General features: G+C 37.9%; 1 protein-coding gene across 2 annotated transcripts in view; it reads right to left on the bottom strand.

Moving 5' to 3' along the window:
- The window catches only part of LOC149839453 (uncharacterized), a 41,525-nt gene extending 26,617 nt beyond the window's left edge, over window positions 1–14,908 (bottom strand). For both annotated transcript variants that reach the window (XM_090002559.1, XM_090002558.1), the window contains exon 1: window positions 14,271–14,908. In XM_090002559.1, the coding sequence (XP_089858685.1) occupies window positions 14,271–14,483 (213 nt within the window). In that variant the 5' untranslated portion in view covers window positions 14,484–14,908. The remainder of the gene's footprint in view (window positions 1–14,270) is intronic.
- Between the last annotated feature and the right edge of the window lie 3,266 nt (window positions 14,909–18,174).

The raw sequence follows: 18,174 nt of genomic DNA on the forward strand, positions 1-18,174 counted from the left end.
AAGCCTTTGAGACTTTGAAGGTGGGACAACTTGCTTTTGGTAATGATTACATCATCAACATAAACAATAATTAACATTATGCCATGGTCATCAATGCGGATGAATAAAGAATAATCACACTGACTACGCATAAAACAAATCGATCTCACCGTTGTGCTAAAAGTCTCAAACCATGCCTTGGATGCTTGCTTAAGCCCATAGATAGCCTTCTTTAGCCTTAATGCAGTCTTTGCAACGTCATCTCCTTCAGGGTACCCAGGAAGATGCTCCATATATACTTCTTCAATAAATCACCATGAAGAAACACATTTTTAACATCTAGCTGAAATAACTACCAACCAAAAGTAATAGCAAGAGAAAGAATAATTTTGATAGTTCTCATCCTGACAACTAAGCTAAAAGTTTCATCAAAATCAAGGTCGTGATCCTGAGTATAACTTTTAGTTACTAATTTGACTTTATCTCTTTCAATGCTACCACCAGCCTTATACTTAATTTTGTAGACTCATATGCATCCAACGATGTTCTTATTCAAGGGTCTATCCACAACTTCTAAGTGCCACACTCATGAAGAGCATTAATTTCCCCATTCATTGCATCAATCCATCGAGCATTTTTACACGCCTCAAGAAAGCTACCCGATTCCTTTTCTTGATTAAGAGCGGCTACAAACAATTGAAAATCATCTAAAAAAGTTTCATAGATTACCCACTTATCAGGCGGATGACGTGACCTAGTGGATCGTCTCAACTGCCCTTGTTGTTCAACATCATTAGGAAGGTTCAGCAGCTGCTCTTTCACTTTCTGCAGCCTCATGTGCAATTCCTTTATGATCATCAACATTCATTTAGGGTCACCTTGTGTATACTAGAGGATGATGTTGGAACCGAGCTGAACTGAAATCTTTATAAGCATCAGCAGCAGGAGTAAATAAACCATTATTTTGATCACTTTTGATGTAAAAATGTCATCGTTTGAGTTATGAAATTTTGGCACATTGTAGGCTGTTGATTTTTGGACCCTTTTAAAAACCTAATTACTTGTCATAATCACAAGGTTCAAAACAAGTCGCCTACTAAACAAACCATGCAGATCACATCTGCAACATTTGATCTACAAAAAATTGGAATTTTTTTACGAAAAGAGTGATTTTTATTCATTAGTTCCATACCTTCATTAGTAGCCAATACTTATCCTATATAGAGAGAGAAAAATTGGTAGCTGTGAAATGGTTAGGTACTAAATCGGTGGTCAATCGCGTTGGTCGTCCATCGCGTGCGTTGATGAACAGTCACGCGCAAAAAAAAATAGCATCAAAATGCTGAGTTTTTTCGCCGAAAGGGCATTAGCGGAGATAAAATTGTTGCCACTAATGCTCAATCGAGCATTAGTGGCGACAAAAATCGCTGCTAAAGGTCATTAGGGGCAATTTTTGTCGTTGCTAATGCTCATTTTTTCACCCAGAGCATTAGTGACGATAATTTTGTCGCCACTAATGCCCATTTTGCTGAAAAACTCGTCAAAAATGCGATTTTTTGTTTTGCTCTAGCCGTCCATCAACGCGGTCGATGGACGGTCAATGCATTTGACCACAGATTTAGTACCTATGGATTTCGCAACTACCAATCACTATATATATATACCCTCCCGCACCCCCGCACCCAAGTTTTTTTTAAAGTGTTGCATCGCCGCACCCGTACCCAAACCCTCACCTATTTGACATAGTTGTTGATGTCACAGGCCAGAATTTCGCAATCGACATAAACTGAGTATGATCATGCTCATCCACAGGGACTGCACATTCATTTTCATTAAAAATCACAAGATGAGATATCATGAGATGATTAGCTTTTAGGCTGAAGCACCAATAACCTTTAAATTCCTCATCATAGCCCACAAATGACAAGCTTGAGCCTTAGGTGCAAACTTATCCAGAAGAGAATCATCAACATGCACATAGCATTTGCAACCAAAAGCACAAACAACAATAACAACAACAACTACACCTTCATCCCAAAACAATTGGGGTCGGCGATATGAACCAAAAAAGAAAATCATTCTGGGTCTTCCACATGAATCCTTCTCCTCCTCCAATCATTTTCATCCAATGCCATGTCCTCGGTGAGGTTCAAAGCATTCATATCCTTTCCTATCATCTCCATCCAAGTCTTCTTAGGCCTACCCCGACCGCTTTTAACTAATATATTTTCTCATTTCTCCATCCTTCTAACTGGAGCATCATTAGGCCTTCGTCGAATATGTCCAAACCACTGTAAACGATTCTCTCTCATCTTATTTTCAATGGATGCAACGCCTACCTTCTTACGTATCTCCTCATTCCGAATCTTAGCTTTTATTGTATTTCCACACATCCATCTAAGCATACGCATTTCAGCTACACTCATTTTTTTAATATGATGTTTCTTGGCAGCCCAACATTCCGTACCATATAGTAAAGCGGGTCTAATAGTCATCCTATAAAACTTTCCCTTCAACCGCAATGGCATTCTACGATCGCACAACACTCCAGTTGCACTTTTCCATTTCATCCACCCAACCTTTATCCTATGATTTACATCTCCATCAATTTCTCCATACTTTTGAATGATAGATCCCAAATATTTGAAACAATCATCCACCGGTATTTCTTGCTCACCAAGCTTCACTACACTCCCATCACTACTTCGTTGCTTACTAAACCGACATTCCATATATTCTGTATTACTCTTACTCAACTTAAAACCTCTTGCTTCCAATGTCTGTCTCCATAATTCTAACTTAGCATTAACCTCAACTCTAGACTCATCAATCAAAACAATATCATTAGCAAACAACATACACCACGACACATTTTCTTGAATTGATCTCGTAAGCTTATCCATCACTATAGCAAATAGAAAAGGGCTTAATGCAAATCCTTGATGTAACCCAACCGTTATAGGAAAATTGGTTGTCACCCCTCCACAAGTGCGGACATTGGTTACTACTCCTTCGTACATATCTTTAATTATACTAATGTACTTGAGAGAAACACCTTTCTTCATCATTGTCCACCAGAGAACATCACTAGGTACTCTATCGTATGCCTTCTCCAAATCAATAAAAACCATATGCAAATCTTTGTTCCTCTCTATATCTCTCAATAAGTTGTCTAAGAAGATGTATAGCTCTCATAGTTGGTCTTTCAGGTATAAAACCAAATTGATTCTCCGATATCATAACAACCTTCCTCAACCTATACTCAATCACCCTCTCCCAAAGTTTTATAGTATGACTCATGAGTTTTATACCACGATAGTTTGTGCAATCTTGTATATCACCCTTATTCTTATATAGAGGCACCAAAGTACTCTTCCTCCACTCATTAGGCATCTTATTTGTCCACCAAATCTTGTTAAAAAGATTTGTCAACCATTCTAAACCTTTCTCTCCCAGGAATTTTCAAGCCTTGATAGATATATCATCTGGACCAACTGCCCTTCTTGATTTCATTTTCTTCGAAGCCTTTGCAATTTCTTTCTTTTGAATCTTGCGCATGAAGTCACGATTCATCTCATAAAAAAGAATGGAGAAGTCTCCAAGATCCCGAGCATGACTTCCATTAAATAGTTTATCAAAATAATCTTTTTATCTCTTCTTAATCTCATCATCTTTGACTAAAACCCTTTGCGTTTCATCTTTGATACATCTAACCATACCCAGATCCCTCGATTTCCTATCTCTCATCTTTGCAAGCCTATAAATATCCTTTTCGCCCTCTTTGGTATCCAACTTGTCATAAACCTCCTTATATACCTTATCCCTCGCGTTTCGAACTACTTTTTTAGCTTCCTTCTTTGCTATCATATACTTCTCCAAATTCTCATTATCACGACTCTTACTTAGATTTTTATAACACTCTCTTTTAACCTTAATAGCTAATTTGACATCCTCGTTCCACCATGATGTATCATTACCTAGTAGTGCACCGCCTTTAGACTCACCCAATATCTCCTCATGCCACCCGCTATCTTATTCCACATTGATTCTGAATCCTCCTCGAGACACCAATCAGCTTCCTTAACTACCTGGTCGACAAACATGGCTAGAATAATTAGGGTGTTCTCCGAAGAGCCTAAAATACGGTGTGTCACCATTCAATCCATACAAAGGCATACGATTAATGAGGAACACAGCTGAGTAAAAGGCTTTTGTCCACAAATCAGATCTCAATTTAAAATTTGTCTTCATGGCTAGGGTTGTTTCAGTTACATGTCGATGTTTTCTTTCAACATCCCCATTTTAAGTTGGGGTCCTTGGACAAGACATTTCATGTACAATGTTATTATCACGAAGATATTGAATAACATAACTCAAGGTATACTCACCACTCCCATCACTACGAAAAGCAAGAATTTTTCTAGAAAACTGAGTTTCGACATAGGCTTTGAATTGTTTAAAGACAATGAAAACCTGATCCTTGGACTTTAAAAAGAAAATCCAAGTATACCTACTAAAATCATCCACAAAATTCACGTAATATTTAGACGTAGAATGAGACAAAATAGGTGCAAGCCCCCAAACGTCGAAATTGGATCAGATCAAACAGGAATGAAGTTCTTTTATTAGAATGGCCAAAAGACAACTCATGACTTTTACAAGTACGACAACTATCATAAGAAATAAAGGACTCATTGACTTTGTTTCTCAATTGAATGAGATTTCTATTACATAAGACATGCAAGAACACATAATTACAATGACCGAGACGACGATGCCATAACTCGAAATCACTAAGATGACGATCTACTCCCGACAAGAGCAACGAACAGAAAGAGGAAGACATTATAGAATCTAATGAGGTGGAACTTCATTCACCACATAAAGACCACCACACATTTTCTCTTCAACGAACATTTGCTTCGCGTGAATGTCCTTCACAGAAACAGAGGACGAAGAAAAGGAAACATGAGAATTCATTTGATCCGACAATTGTGAAACAAAAATAAGATTGTGTTTAATGCTAGGTGCAAGAATAGTATTGGGCAAATAAAGGGGACCTGAACTAGTGGGAACTAAGACAATGCCTATGTGAGTGATGGGGTGGTGTGCACCATCTCGTCACAATTCGACCCTGTCCTCGATAAGGCATGACATGAATAAATTTATTTGAATTCCCTGTCACATGATGGGCTGCTCCTAAGTCGAGATACCAGGTATTTTGTGGAGATGAAGAAGGAAGTTGTTGTCCCTTATTATTTGGCTGCACATATGAACCAGAAGGCCATGAGTTCATAAATGAAGGTTGATTCACACTTAGCTGATTGAATGTTGTACTCAAGACATCATGATCATGCACAGATGCTACCGAAGTAGGATATGATGAATATGATCCCATTCCAGATGGTCCTGGGAGGAGTGTGTGGCCTCTAAGCCCCAAAAGGAACTCCATCAAGGGACCGGAATCACTCTAGAATAGGAACCATGGGTGGACAATATGTAGGAACATACCTCCAATAACAATCGGAGTTGATATGCCCACATTTCCCACACATCTAGCACTTAACATTATTGTTGGGATGTGGTCCACCACCTGGAGTAGGTAAAATACTTGCCCCTCTGCCAAAGTTATTAGACTTGCCACGTCCTCTACCTCTGTCTCCACGACCGGGTCCCATAAACGAACCTGAAAAGAGTACTTCATTGGGTCGTTGATCGACATTCTTCTTCCTAGATACACCACTTAAATCAAACATAGATTTGTGTTAAAATAACATGGAACACAACTGATCAAAAGGTGGCTGATGTCTCATCCCCGTATACATAGAAACAAGCATATTGTATTCGGGACCTAATCCTCATTATCTTCTGCATGCAAATCTCTTCATCAGGAACTGGTGCGCCTATAGCAGTCAATTGATCAGTGATAGATTTCATCTTATTCAAGTCGTCTATCACGTTAGAATCTCCCTTGACAAGTTTCCAAACTCCCCTTTCAAAAAATAAATTTTGAGAGTTAAGATCTGCTCAAACCAACGGTGAAGAATCGGTCAAAGATCACAAGCTCGCGCACCCGTGGGAATGTGAAGCAAAACCTCACGGGAAAGAGTGGTCGTCATATATGCCACCACAACTTGATTGTTTCTAGACCATACAGAGTAGTCTAGATTTGGTTTCAACATTTTCACCTGTTTTCCATCCTTTGAATCTGAGTTCAACAGAAATTCTGCAAGAACATGCAGAGACCCATCGAGATGCCCCATCAGACCATGGCAGTTGATAAACAGAGTAATTTGCTTCTTCCAAGTAACAAAGTTGGAAGAATCCAACTTCTCAGTGACGAGTTGATAATGATAGTAATAGAACTAACACGTTAGAATCTCCACTGAAGAAAGATGCATTAATTGGAAAACTTGAGACTAAAGAGGACATGAGATAATGACAGAACTAAGAAGTATTATTTTTTTTGAAATACGACCAGATATACCAGATATATTTTTGGCCTTCCTTTTTTTTAAATATATGAATGAATTTATTTTTATTTTTTTTGGTCGATACCTTTTTTATCGTATGTAAGAGAGGAATCAGGAAGAGGAGCAAGCAGGATCAGATGAGTCCTACAGAAATCTATGCTGACGGGTAAGATTTTTATTTTTTTTGGAAACCAAAGAAAAAGGATGGATTTTTTTTTATGTTGATAGACAAGAACACAAATAGATATTGGATTAGTATGTTGGGTTTATGCTTGATTTACAAAGGAGAAACAAATAAAAAGGACAGGCCTTGTCTCAAAACTGAAAATACAGGATAGATCATGAAAGGAAAAGAATACGACCCAAAATAAAAATGAGAGAAAAGGAGAACAATCAATAATCTTAACGACAAGAGCAGAAAAGAAGGATTGAAAACTGGATGGAAAGATTGAGAAGAGATTGGGAAGGAGAAAGAAAAGAAGAATAAGAGAGGAGAGAATATAAGAATAAAAGGAGGATACCAGCATACCTTTGATCTGATGGGGTGATCACTCTCGCTCCTGTTCTGATGCCACGTTAGTTTTAAGGAAAAGTTGTCTTGGGAGTCGTGCCCTGAGATAACTTGTGCAAGAATAAATAAGAGAAGATAGAAAAAGGGGATCATTCCTCTGTTGTGAATCAAGAGGACAACCTACAAACATCATTATATATATATATATATATTATTTATATTTTGTTGTACAAAAATACCCCTGTTGAGGGAAACAATTACAACAAGAGTACAATAAGAATAAAGACAAAAGTACCCCTGACAAAATAACATGTCACACACACACATAACACATACTTAATAATAGCATGGTAGTGATGAGAGGCAGCAAAATGCAGGTCAGAACTATCAACGAGATCCAGAGAGGAAGCTTGCTATCACTACATGACAATAAGCTGAACGCATAGGTGACATGTCAAACTCTTTTGATCCTTCATAATCCAGCAGAAGAGCATAATAACATTGAGAGGAAGAATAAGACGGATGATGGAGACTTGCAGCCAAAACCCTAACCTTATTATGAGATTAGGGTTGGACCTCCACTTATAATTGTTCTTATAGTCTTAATTACATATACATGGACCAATATACCCTTAATGCAAGCTATATAAGGACTCTTATTATACAATCTGACCCATATAGTTAAGAATATTACAGGTTTGCCATCAACTCACATTCCAACAGAGTGACGCCTCATCCTAAGTTATGATCATTCCATGCTCCATACATAGCCTAGTACAACAAAAGGATGAGAAAAAGCCACCTACCTTGATAGTCAAGGGCAAGAAAAAATATTGATGCTTAATATACGATCAACTTGCTAAACGCATCGCTAGACACTTCCATGGTTTCGTTAAGGGAAATGGCACATTCTAATTCTCCACGAATAATAATACAATCCACATTTTCTTGCCTCCTCTTGAGTTGAGTGATCCAAGCTAGTTGCAGCCATAACCTATCATGTCCTTAATAAGTCATGTATCAAGCACAGATACCTGTAAGGCTGTAACTTTCTCCAAATATATGACAGCATTGGAGACATCATTCACTGTCTTTAGCTGCTTAGTTTATATCATGTCCCATGTTGATTTTCATCATCTTCTTGGGAACTGATAAAATCATGACAATGCACATACTTTTCTACCTGATATTTGACTTCAGTCACCGCAGTAAGTAGTCTGTACTATACAAATTTCAAGAACACAAAATTTTCAGTCTTAATGTGATAAGATGTCATTGATAGAGGAATCCCAGGTTAGATATTTAGACTGGTAACTACTCCTGTCTAATCCAGGGTAGAAAAGAATCAAAGTGTTTAATGAAGTGTAAATGCTCAGCAAGATACCTTCATGTGGTATTGGGGATAGAGGCTTCATATATAACAAATCCAAACTCTAATCCCTATGTCAATTTCCTAAGTCTCTCTTGTGAAACCTCACTTCATCATAAGGCTTTGGCATGAAATGTAAATGCAGTGCATAAACAAAGAAAATCCCATACCTGTGCATGTTGATAGTGTTTAGCGAACTTTAACATCTTAAATATACCCCACCTGCCATCTGCCACATCAATTTCACTGAAAAGGTTTTCCATCACATATCTTGCTGGGTCCAAAGTTTGAAATTATAGGACATACTTTGAAAAAGGAGAGGAATACCATATCTATTCACCTAAAATTCAAGAATAGATTTCCTGCTTATGCTTTTTCTTACATACTGGGTGTATAATTCATAGTTCCATTTCAAGAAGTTTTGGTAAAAGGCAACAAATATTATCAGTTGCCCATCAAATATTACAGAGCAACACTTCCATTTGAAGATCATGTAAAAAAGGAAATGTTTTATGTACATTCTTGTTTTCATACTACTGCCTATTCATTTTCCATTTAAAGAAAAATTATCAAACTTTTGTAGGTGGCAAGATGCTTCCAAGGGTTGCCTATCAAAAAACAAAAAGATGCTTCCAAGAGTCACCAGAAACAAAAGAACGGTCAACAATCACCAACGGGGGCTCCGGTTGTCTGTTAGAAGCAGTGACTGCACGTCTCCTCATGTTGGGACGTTGAGAGTTCAAATCCCAATGGTATGGTTATATAATTGGTGGGTGTCTGCCTAACCCCAGCTTGCCTATCAAAAAAAATAATCACTCCTATTTTCTTGAATCCAAAGATACAAGATAATACTTCCAGAGAGTTAGAATTGCTAAAAATTGACTTCTTTTAGTCTACCACTGACAACTTTTAAACAGGAGAATGCAAGAGGTCAGCTAAATGAAATTAAAATTCAATGGAAATTATAGTCATAAATAATAGCCACAGGACCAAGAAGATAGGATTACAGACTATACACTAAGGCCCTGTTTGTATGCATTTTTAACTTATTTTTACAAACATAAATAGAAGCACATTTTATAAATAAGAAATTTTGTCTTTATTTATAATCAAGTCAAAGTTTGGATTACAAATCATTTTAAACTAGGACGAGCAAGAAAGAAAGAAGGGTAGGTGGTGGGCAGGAGAAGAAGAGAAGAGGCATAGGGAGGATAAAGACTGGGCATGGTGGTGGTGGTGGTGGCGGCGGCCTTGGTGTTGAAGGATTGCTACGGGTCTTGATGGCAGATTTGGTATTGATGATGGTGGACGGTGGTGGTGGTGGTGATAGCCTTGGTGATGAAGAAGGGGAAGCAGCGATGGTGGTGAAGAAGGGCTAGTAGTGGTGGTGGTCATGGCAAAGAAGAAAAGGTGGTGATAGTGGTAGTAGTAAAGAAAGCATGGTGAAGGAGGAGCAGTGGTGGTGGTGGTAGTACAAGAAATGGCAGTGGTGGTGGAATGGTAGAAATAGAAAAGAAAAATAGGTCGCCTCCTTGTTCCTGTAAAAGGGCATGATTTTTACTTTTTCTTATTAAAACTTGTTTTAAAAAGGTAAAAAATAGAACTTCAAACATGAAAAGTTGATATTTAACATAAATATAAATAGCAAGGAGCCATTTCTAAATACATGCAAACAAGGGGTAAGTGGTGTCAACATGTCACGTGCTCTACATCCTTAACAGTGACGGACCCTTTTAGGTCAATGTGGTAAGTAGGAATTTAGGAAACTCCTGGAAACTCAAATTCCTTCAATATTCTTTTATAAACTAATATCAATTTCTTTCCCTTCTCAAAGAGAATAAAACTGGAAAGCAGAAAAGGAAAATGTATTGAAAAAGAAAAGTGGTATTCAATTTCCCCAACCATATACTTTTATACTTCAATAAAAGACCATAAACAAATTTTTTCTGGCGATAAAGGCACTGTAATAGCATTGAAGACGAAGTTTTTGGGCACAAAAGAGGATATCAAAAAGAAAGCCACTGACAGAAAGATAGGTAAAAAGGAGAACCCAACAATTTGATCTGACCCCAGCCAGAACAGATTTCCAAACGAAATTACATAACAATGTCTCAAGACTCGACCAGACATGATCTTGAAAAGATTGCTCTTGATCACCAAGTGCATGCACAAATCGCTTTTCCCCATAAACTGACCACATGGGAATCACCAGTCTAAAAAAAATTCCTACAACAAACTTGTGGCATGTCAATTGTTTCTTGCAAAAAAATCTGGTCATCTAAACATGTAATTTAGCCAAACTAGAACATACAGCCTAGAAAATATCATTAAGCAGCTCTGTAAGGATAAATAGCCACACAACGCCATCTCCAAGGTTATCAGGATTCAAACAAAAACAGTGCACAGTGAAATGGTGGACAAATGGTCAACATACTTATCTAAAAAACACTATCATTCTTTAAACAAATACTTCCAAAGCTACACTCCAGTAAGTACAATACATAAGTCCATAGAAATATATATATATATATATATATATATATATATATATATATATATATCATAGTTTCCAGAATGGGAACAGAAAACAGGAAGCAGTAATCAGGATCGGATCATTTCAAAATTTTGGAGGATTAGGGAATCGGGCAGCAAGTGGGAAGCGAGTAAGAAGCTGTATGAGAAATTGTTTAGGAAACAAAATGTGGAATCATATGAAATACTCATGAGTTGATGAAGATAATAAAACTTTGAAGAAAAGAAGATCATCACCAACAACTATATCATCCTATTAAATTTTTTTACATAACTATGTTAAGAGAATAACACCCAAACATACATGGAACAAAAGTACAAAATATTAAAAAGGCAATTTCTTAAAGCTTACTTTGGACACTATATATTAAAATAATAAAGAGTTTGTGCAGTAATTTATGCATACTTTATCACATATATTACAAATCTAGGCAAATCATTGATATTTTCATCTAAAAGACAAACTTATGAAGCAACAACAAAATATTTTCATATTATCACAAATTTTGCAAAAGAAATCTTACATCCAATAGTGTTATGACACTATAGTTTTATGGAAATTTCTAACATTCAAATAGTGCCATGACTTGGAATCGGGATTCCGGTAACTATGAAATATATAGACAATGATTTTACTCCTTCGAGGATAATATAAAAAAAAATCCAAAGCTACATGTGGGTAAGTGCAATAAATCAGTCTACAGAAATAAGAAAATAAACAATTCCAGGCTAATAATAAAAATTAAGAACACATATGTACTTGTTAAAACATTTTCAATTAGGATGGAAACTGTATAAGCCAAAAATCGCAAGCTAGGAATAAAAGAAGAATCACCCATCAATCTAACATTGAAGCTAATGGAACCATCAAGATTTCTTAAAACAGATAGAGTTATTCACAGAAAAAACAAATCTAATATGTGAAATAATAAAAACACATATAAGAAGAAAATCATTTCACTAAATATTAGGGCCCCATTTCAATTACATTTTTGGAAATTATCTCTGATAAAATACTTTCCAAAAATAATTTATCTGAAGCTAAAATTTTAAACCAAAATTTAGTTCAGAAATATGTTTGATTGCAAATTTGTGTTAAAAATATTTTTTGCAATTTTAATAAAAATTAAGATGAGGATCTTTTTGCACACCAAAACAGGTGACCCTAACAAGGGGGTGGTGGCAAGGGTCTCAAGCTCAATTCGTCGGTTTCCACCATTCTAAAAGGAGATGGATGTGGCATTTGTGAACTCACCAATCCTCATATGAGATTGGATCAGTGGGCTCGTACAAAGGGCCACCTGCATGGATTGATGAGCAATCAGGCCCCTTACATCAACAATCCCAATAAAGCAAGCTTGCAAGGCCATCATCTTGGCACAAACCAATGTCCACTCAACACTGTATGAGTCACCCTCAACCTCGCACGACACACCATGTCCCAAAGTCATGATTGCCACCAAAAAGCTTGCTGGAAGGACAGAGGTGGGCTTTCAAGTAGGAAGAAGTATCATGAGCATGGTCAGGTGAAGAACAAGCAAAAACTGTGATTGCTAGCCGTTTCTAGTCATTGGTAAGGGTGTGCGGGGAGTTGGGGCTCAAAATTGTTATAGAACGACATCATCTTTCTGTTCAACCCATGGCCAAGGGATGCCAGAAAATGGAATGGGAAACATGTGGTCATTGATGAAGGGCCAGAACAAGGAAGAAGGGGAGATTAAAAGGGAAACAACCCTCAAAAGAAAACAATGTTTGTGAAAACATGGGTGTTCTTTGTTTTTCTAAAAGCAGTTTTCGGATTACAAAACATATTTTTTATCTTTACTTCATTTTGACAGCCAAAATATTTCTATTGTGGATTCATTTTCATAGTGCTGTTTTAGGTGCTATCCAAAATAGCCCATAATTTGGTAAGTAACCAGAAAATATTTCCAAAAGCCCACAAATTTGAGCCAGCAATGGCTGATATCTTAGCCAAAGAAACTTTTGATCTTTGATTACAAGGATAGATCGTGCCTTTTATGGTAAATGGATGGACAAGCTGTAGACGTGGTTGTTGAATATTTACAAGAAATGATTGATTCTTGAAGGCCATGTTATCACGAGCAAAAGTCAAAAGAGCAACAATATAACAGTTTAATATGTAGCATATGGAACTTCAAAATGGTGAAAGCATTTGGAATCCTTTTCAAAAATATATATATTTAAAACAAATAAAGCAAAATGATGAGCTCAAAATAGAGAAATCCTAAAAAAATGTGACTACTCTATAGAAAACATTGTTTTGAAAGATGGAGGTAAAAAAAAATAGTTAAATTCGGAAACTTTTATAATTGTTTCTTGCCAATAAGAAGATATCAGGTGATGATGCTCGCAATTAAAAAGGCTAAATAAATACACAAATCACATATCCATAGCATCGATGGAATGATACGAGGATTGCATTCACTCACAAGCGGACACGAGAATGCCTGACAAAGTTACTATAAGTGACACGAGTACCAAATATCCAAAGGAAACTCAGAATCTGTACAATATCAGTATCTAAGCTGCAAGCCATCCTTGTGAGGTAGCCAAACCCCAGAATAGGTAGCAGGAAGAGACATTCCCGCATTAACATTTTATTAAAACAGCGATCCATCAATCAAGTGTAAAGCCTGAACCAAAGCATTATACACGAAAACAGAAGCATGCACATATACAGGCACGTGCATCAGATCTCCAATCTCCAACGATCCATGCAGCGGCAGGTCTGCAGCATCTCACAGTAAAAACTGCCAAAATGTACACATTTATGACATTTACCTCACCAGGACACTAACACTTTCTCCACCCATACATGATTCACTTTTAATTCTAAGTTGAACTCTCCTCTTCCCACACCATGCTGAAGGAAAATGGTCAACCAGAGGCATTATCATTCAGATACAACATACCCCAGTCCCTTATTCCAAGCCAATGTGTCTCGAAAAGAACTAAAAAGGCCTGATTGTACATACTAAATCTGCAAATTGAATTCATCAAAATTTCACCTGAAGATCATCTTAAGGCACTGTCACTCCACAATGCAACAACACCCATGTCAAAATCTAACATAATTGTTGATTATCAGAAGGAAGCAACTACCACCATTGATCAAATTGTGCATGTTCCATTGACAATCCAAATTAAACAGCATCACACACGACTCAAATCCAAGCAACAAACTACAGAACCATTTGAACTGAATCGAAGTTAGGATCGGCACAATCACCATCTCGAAAAGCACCACTAATCAAAATGGAAAACAAAACTGAAAATTCACTTACTCGTTTTGGAGAAACAAAGAAGAGAACCATGCATGCAAACAGATACAGGAGAGGAAAATGATGAATGAGAAAAGAAAAAAAGTAAGTAAATTTCTCACCTCGGCACCCAGGCATCCACGAAGAAGCCTCTGCACATATTCAACGACCGCCTTCCTCCTCGTTTCCGAGACAACAGTCGGCTGAATCCGGCATATTATCTCGAGCGTCCGCTCCTCTACTCGGCTCCACCGGTCACGAGGGATCGAGGATGGGTGGGGATTCTCCTCTGCCAATCCGCCATTAGGCTGCCCCCAAGCTTGGTAATCGCCCATGCAAATTCCCGAAAAGAAAAAGAAAAAAAAAAACGAACCTAAAACCAACAATTATCACGAGAACCCTCTTGTTTTCAGGTCGATTTTCCTTCGACCCAGATCTTCATCAACCTAGTAAGCCCTCCAAACACCACCAGAACGCAACTACGCCAACTGGGTAGCCCAGAATCGCGAAGTAAAATGGGTGTTTTCGCAGAGAAGAGGATTGCCCACAAGCAAATTCACGGTCAATTGAGCGAGAACCCAATTCAACTAGACAGAGAGGAGGAAAGATACCCCTCTTGATTTATATTGAGAATGGGCTATCGCTGGAGATGGCAACATAGGGCCCTTTGGGGGGGGGGGGGGGGATGGGTAATCAATATCCAAAAAATTTTCTCCCTTTTTAGTCGGCCGCCTGCTCTCTCTCTCTCTCTCTCTCTCTCTCATGTAAGTAGAAAGTGAAAACCAGTTTTACTTGCCACCAAACCTTGGTCCGTTTCTTGCCATGCTATTTCACACCTGCTTAAGTGCAGCCCTCCTCATGTTTCCCTCAAGACCAACCCAACCTTGGGTTTCATTGCCTTTTTTTTTTTTAATGCCCATGAAAGTGTGCTACTCACTCTCAATGCATGAAAAAAAAAATCAAAATACGTTCCTTGGTTAGTTTGCTTATATGATAATTCATAATTTTTCAGTATTTTTCTCTTTTTTCTTTTATTATTTTTCTTTGTGTTTGCAAAGTTATATTTTCAATTATTGTGAAGCTTTTTTTTTTTTGAAAAATTGGATTCTATAATGATTTTACGTCTTTGTTTCTCGGTAATAATGCCATCCAGTTACTGCAAAGAGAAGCATATTTATATTTCAATGGCAGATAGAAATTTTCGCTAACCAAGCAGCTACTAGAATTTTTCACTAGCATCTGAAGAATACATTACCATGATGATATGATCAAGACACTCATATTAATAGTAGCTGAATTTGGTAGCTAAAATAATTTGATAAAAATCGATCGTGCAGACAGACTTACTCAACCATGATTTCATATGATAAATCAAGCGTACATATGAAACTATTTCACAATAATCACATATGGTAAATAAGAATACAGACTAATCTGCTCAACAACCTCTAACATTCTATGTTGGACTTACTTTCATGTCAAACACTCATTCTTTTCTTCGAATAGCAAGCTAAAGATTGTCACTTATGAGATTTAAATTAGAGATCCATCCGTTAGGATGTGATCATAAGTAATCCAATGATCTTATGCGACCCATACACATTTTTGTTAATAAGCTAATATTTAAGAAGATATGTGCAACAAAATTTAATTTCAGGACTAAGGACTAATAAGCAACGCATTATTGCAGCATGATAAATAAAATAACACATCTTTCTATAAAATTTTGCAAAATGCCACTAGTATTGAATTATAGTGAAGTAATCTCGAGTGCGATGTGCTCAGTGGCAGATGGTCAATCCCGGAAGCGCCCCTATAGTAGGGGAAGCGCGCTTCCCCGATATGCGCTTTGGAAGCGCGAAACGTCGCGCTTCCGAAATGTGTGGGGAAGCATCCCCTTTTTTTGGGAAGCGCGCTTCCCCCACACTTCACCCTCGCTTTCCTCTTTTTTCTATTTTCTATTTTATTTTTTATTTTTTTTATTTTTTGCTTCCCCCTCGCTTCCGGTTCGCTTCCTAGGTCGCTTCCGAGACAATTCGTAACTCGCTTCTAAGTAGTCTCACGCTTCCCGCTTCCTAAATTTTTGAAAGTGCCTCGCTTCCCGCTCCTGCTTCCCGTATCGCTTCTCGTTCCCGCTTTTTCGACTGGCAACCATGGTCAATCCTTATTTCATGATGTTGCTCCATTCAAATTTTTTATACCAAATTGGAATTTGTTTTTTTTTACATTTTAATTGTGCTTTTGGATATATATGAAGTGTCCACTGTTATCGGATGCTTTTCCAACGCTTATCGCACAAAGATCAGCGATGGGAAAAAATTTAGAGCTAAAACGGGCATTAGCGGTGGTCATGCCCATTTTTCTGCCCAACACATTACGACCGCGACAACACTATTTTTGCACAAATCGGATGCGCAAGGCAAATCTGACGCAAGTTTGATGGAACGCCTGTCCACTGTTATGGTTATATAGAGAGAGAACTTTGTAATTGCACAATAAGAGTACAGTTGCGCTGGCTGTTGGATCTTAATAAGATATATGGCTAGCAACAACCCTACTTAAAAGTGAACTGCAGCCTTTCTCCCCCATTTTCGCAAGTCTCTCTCTCTCTCTCTCTCTCTCGTGGAGATCTCCGAACGTAATTGTCAAAGAGGAGTCTTTTGCGCTTGATCTGCTCTTGGGCCCTATTGAAATTAGACGATGCAAGCGGTGGTGACTGATCTGGAAGACATGGTTGCTTACTACTTGGTGGTTTGTTTGGATGGCACGCAATGATGCTACTTTCCGTCAAATTCCGGTCATCCTTAATCATCTTGTCCATAAAATCCTGGTTGACGTATATGCGATTTTACGTATGCATCTTAGAGACCTCTCCTTTCATCTGAACAATGTTCACTCAACGGTGGTTTCTTCTAATCCAGCCGGTCCTGGTTGAGCTGGCTTTGTTGTTTGTTGCTAGCTGTTTGTAGTTTCTTTTTCTTTAGCTTTTGTTTTTTCTATATTTTAGTTTTGTTTTCTATTTTGTTCGGTTCATGGGTTCAACATTTTGTTGATCTTCATGAGTATTAATGTTGATCTTCTTTCGTCTCTCTCTCTCTCTCTCTCTCTCTCTCTCTCTCTCTCTCTCTCTCTCTCTCTCTCTCTCTCCTGCTCTCTCTCTCTTTTGTTGAGCACCGTCGGAGGAGCCTCCCCTGAGATGAGCATTATCGGATCCCCTTCCCCTCTTGTCGTCCTGCTTCACCCAGTCGCTCTCTCTCTCATCACAGGTAGGGGTGTCAACGGGTCGAATTTGGTTCGGACCCAGGTGGAACCCGACTTGGACCTGATTTTTAGGTATGATATTGGGTCCAAATCCAGTATAATCGGGTCCACTATAAAAAAAACATACTCAGACTCAGACCCGATAAGAACTACATGAACCAGACATACTCGGTAAAACCATATTTTTTATCATTTTTATATTAAAAATTTGTGGGTCTTAATCGGAACACGGGTCAGATATAAAATTTCACAAACTATACCTGGGTCTATGTATTAATCCTACTTTTGGGTCAGAACCCAGGTCTGGGCCCTATAGGGGTTGGTTTGTGTCGAGTCTGGGTAAACCTGACCCGTTGACACCCCTAATCACAGGAGTTGCCTCAGGCTCACAGCCTGAGGTGAATCCTTTCTTGAGCCAACCTCAAGCTTGCACTTAGTTGAGCTCCACCGACCACCATCACCATAGAAATTTGAGTTAGAACATGCACACCAACCGTCGAAGGCTTCTTTCCTTTCTTATTTAGTGTTTTTGAAAACAAGCATCTAAGGACAAAGTAAATTTGTGGTACAAGTTTCTATCCCAACTGTACATCTTGCTAACTAATAAGTAATTGATTGAAGAAAAACCTCATAGTGGCTATTTTTCAAGGCATTATATTTTCAAATCTAACATCAATCATACAAATAAAACATAGCTTCCTATCAAAACTAGGTTGCACGTGCTGTTAGTGAAGCCTTTCCTCTTTTAGTTTTTATTTGAGTCTC

Source organism: Nuphar pumila, chromosome 4 (assembly GCF_984573655.1).
Source record: "Nuphar pumila chromosome 4, dmNupPumi1.hap1.1, whole genome shotgun sequence".
Taxonomy (NCBI): domain Eukaryota; kingdom Viridiplantae; phylum Streptophyta; class Magnoliopsida; order Nymphaeales; family Nymphaeaceae; genus Nuphar; species Nuphar pumila.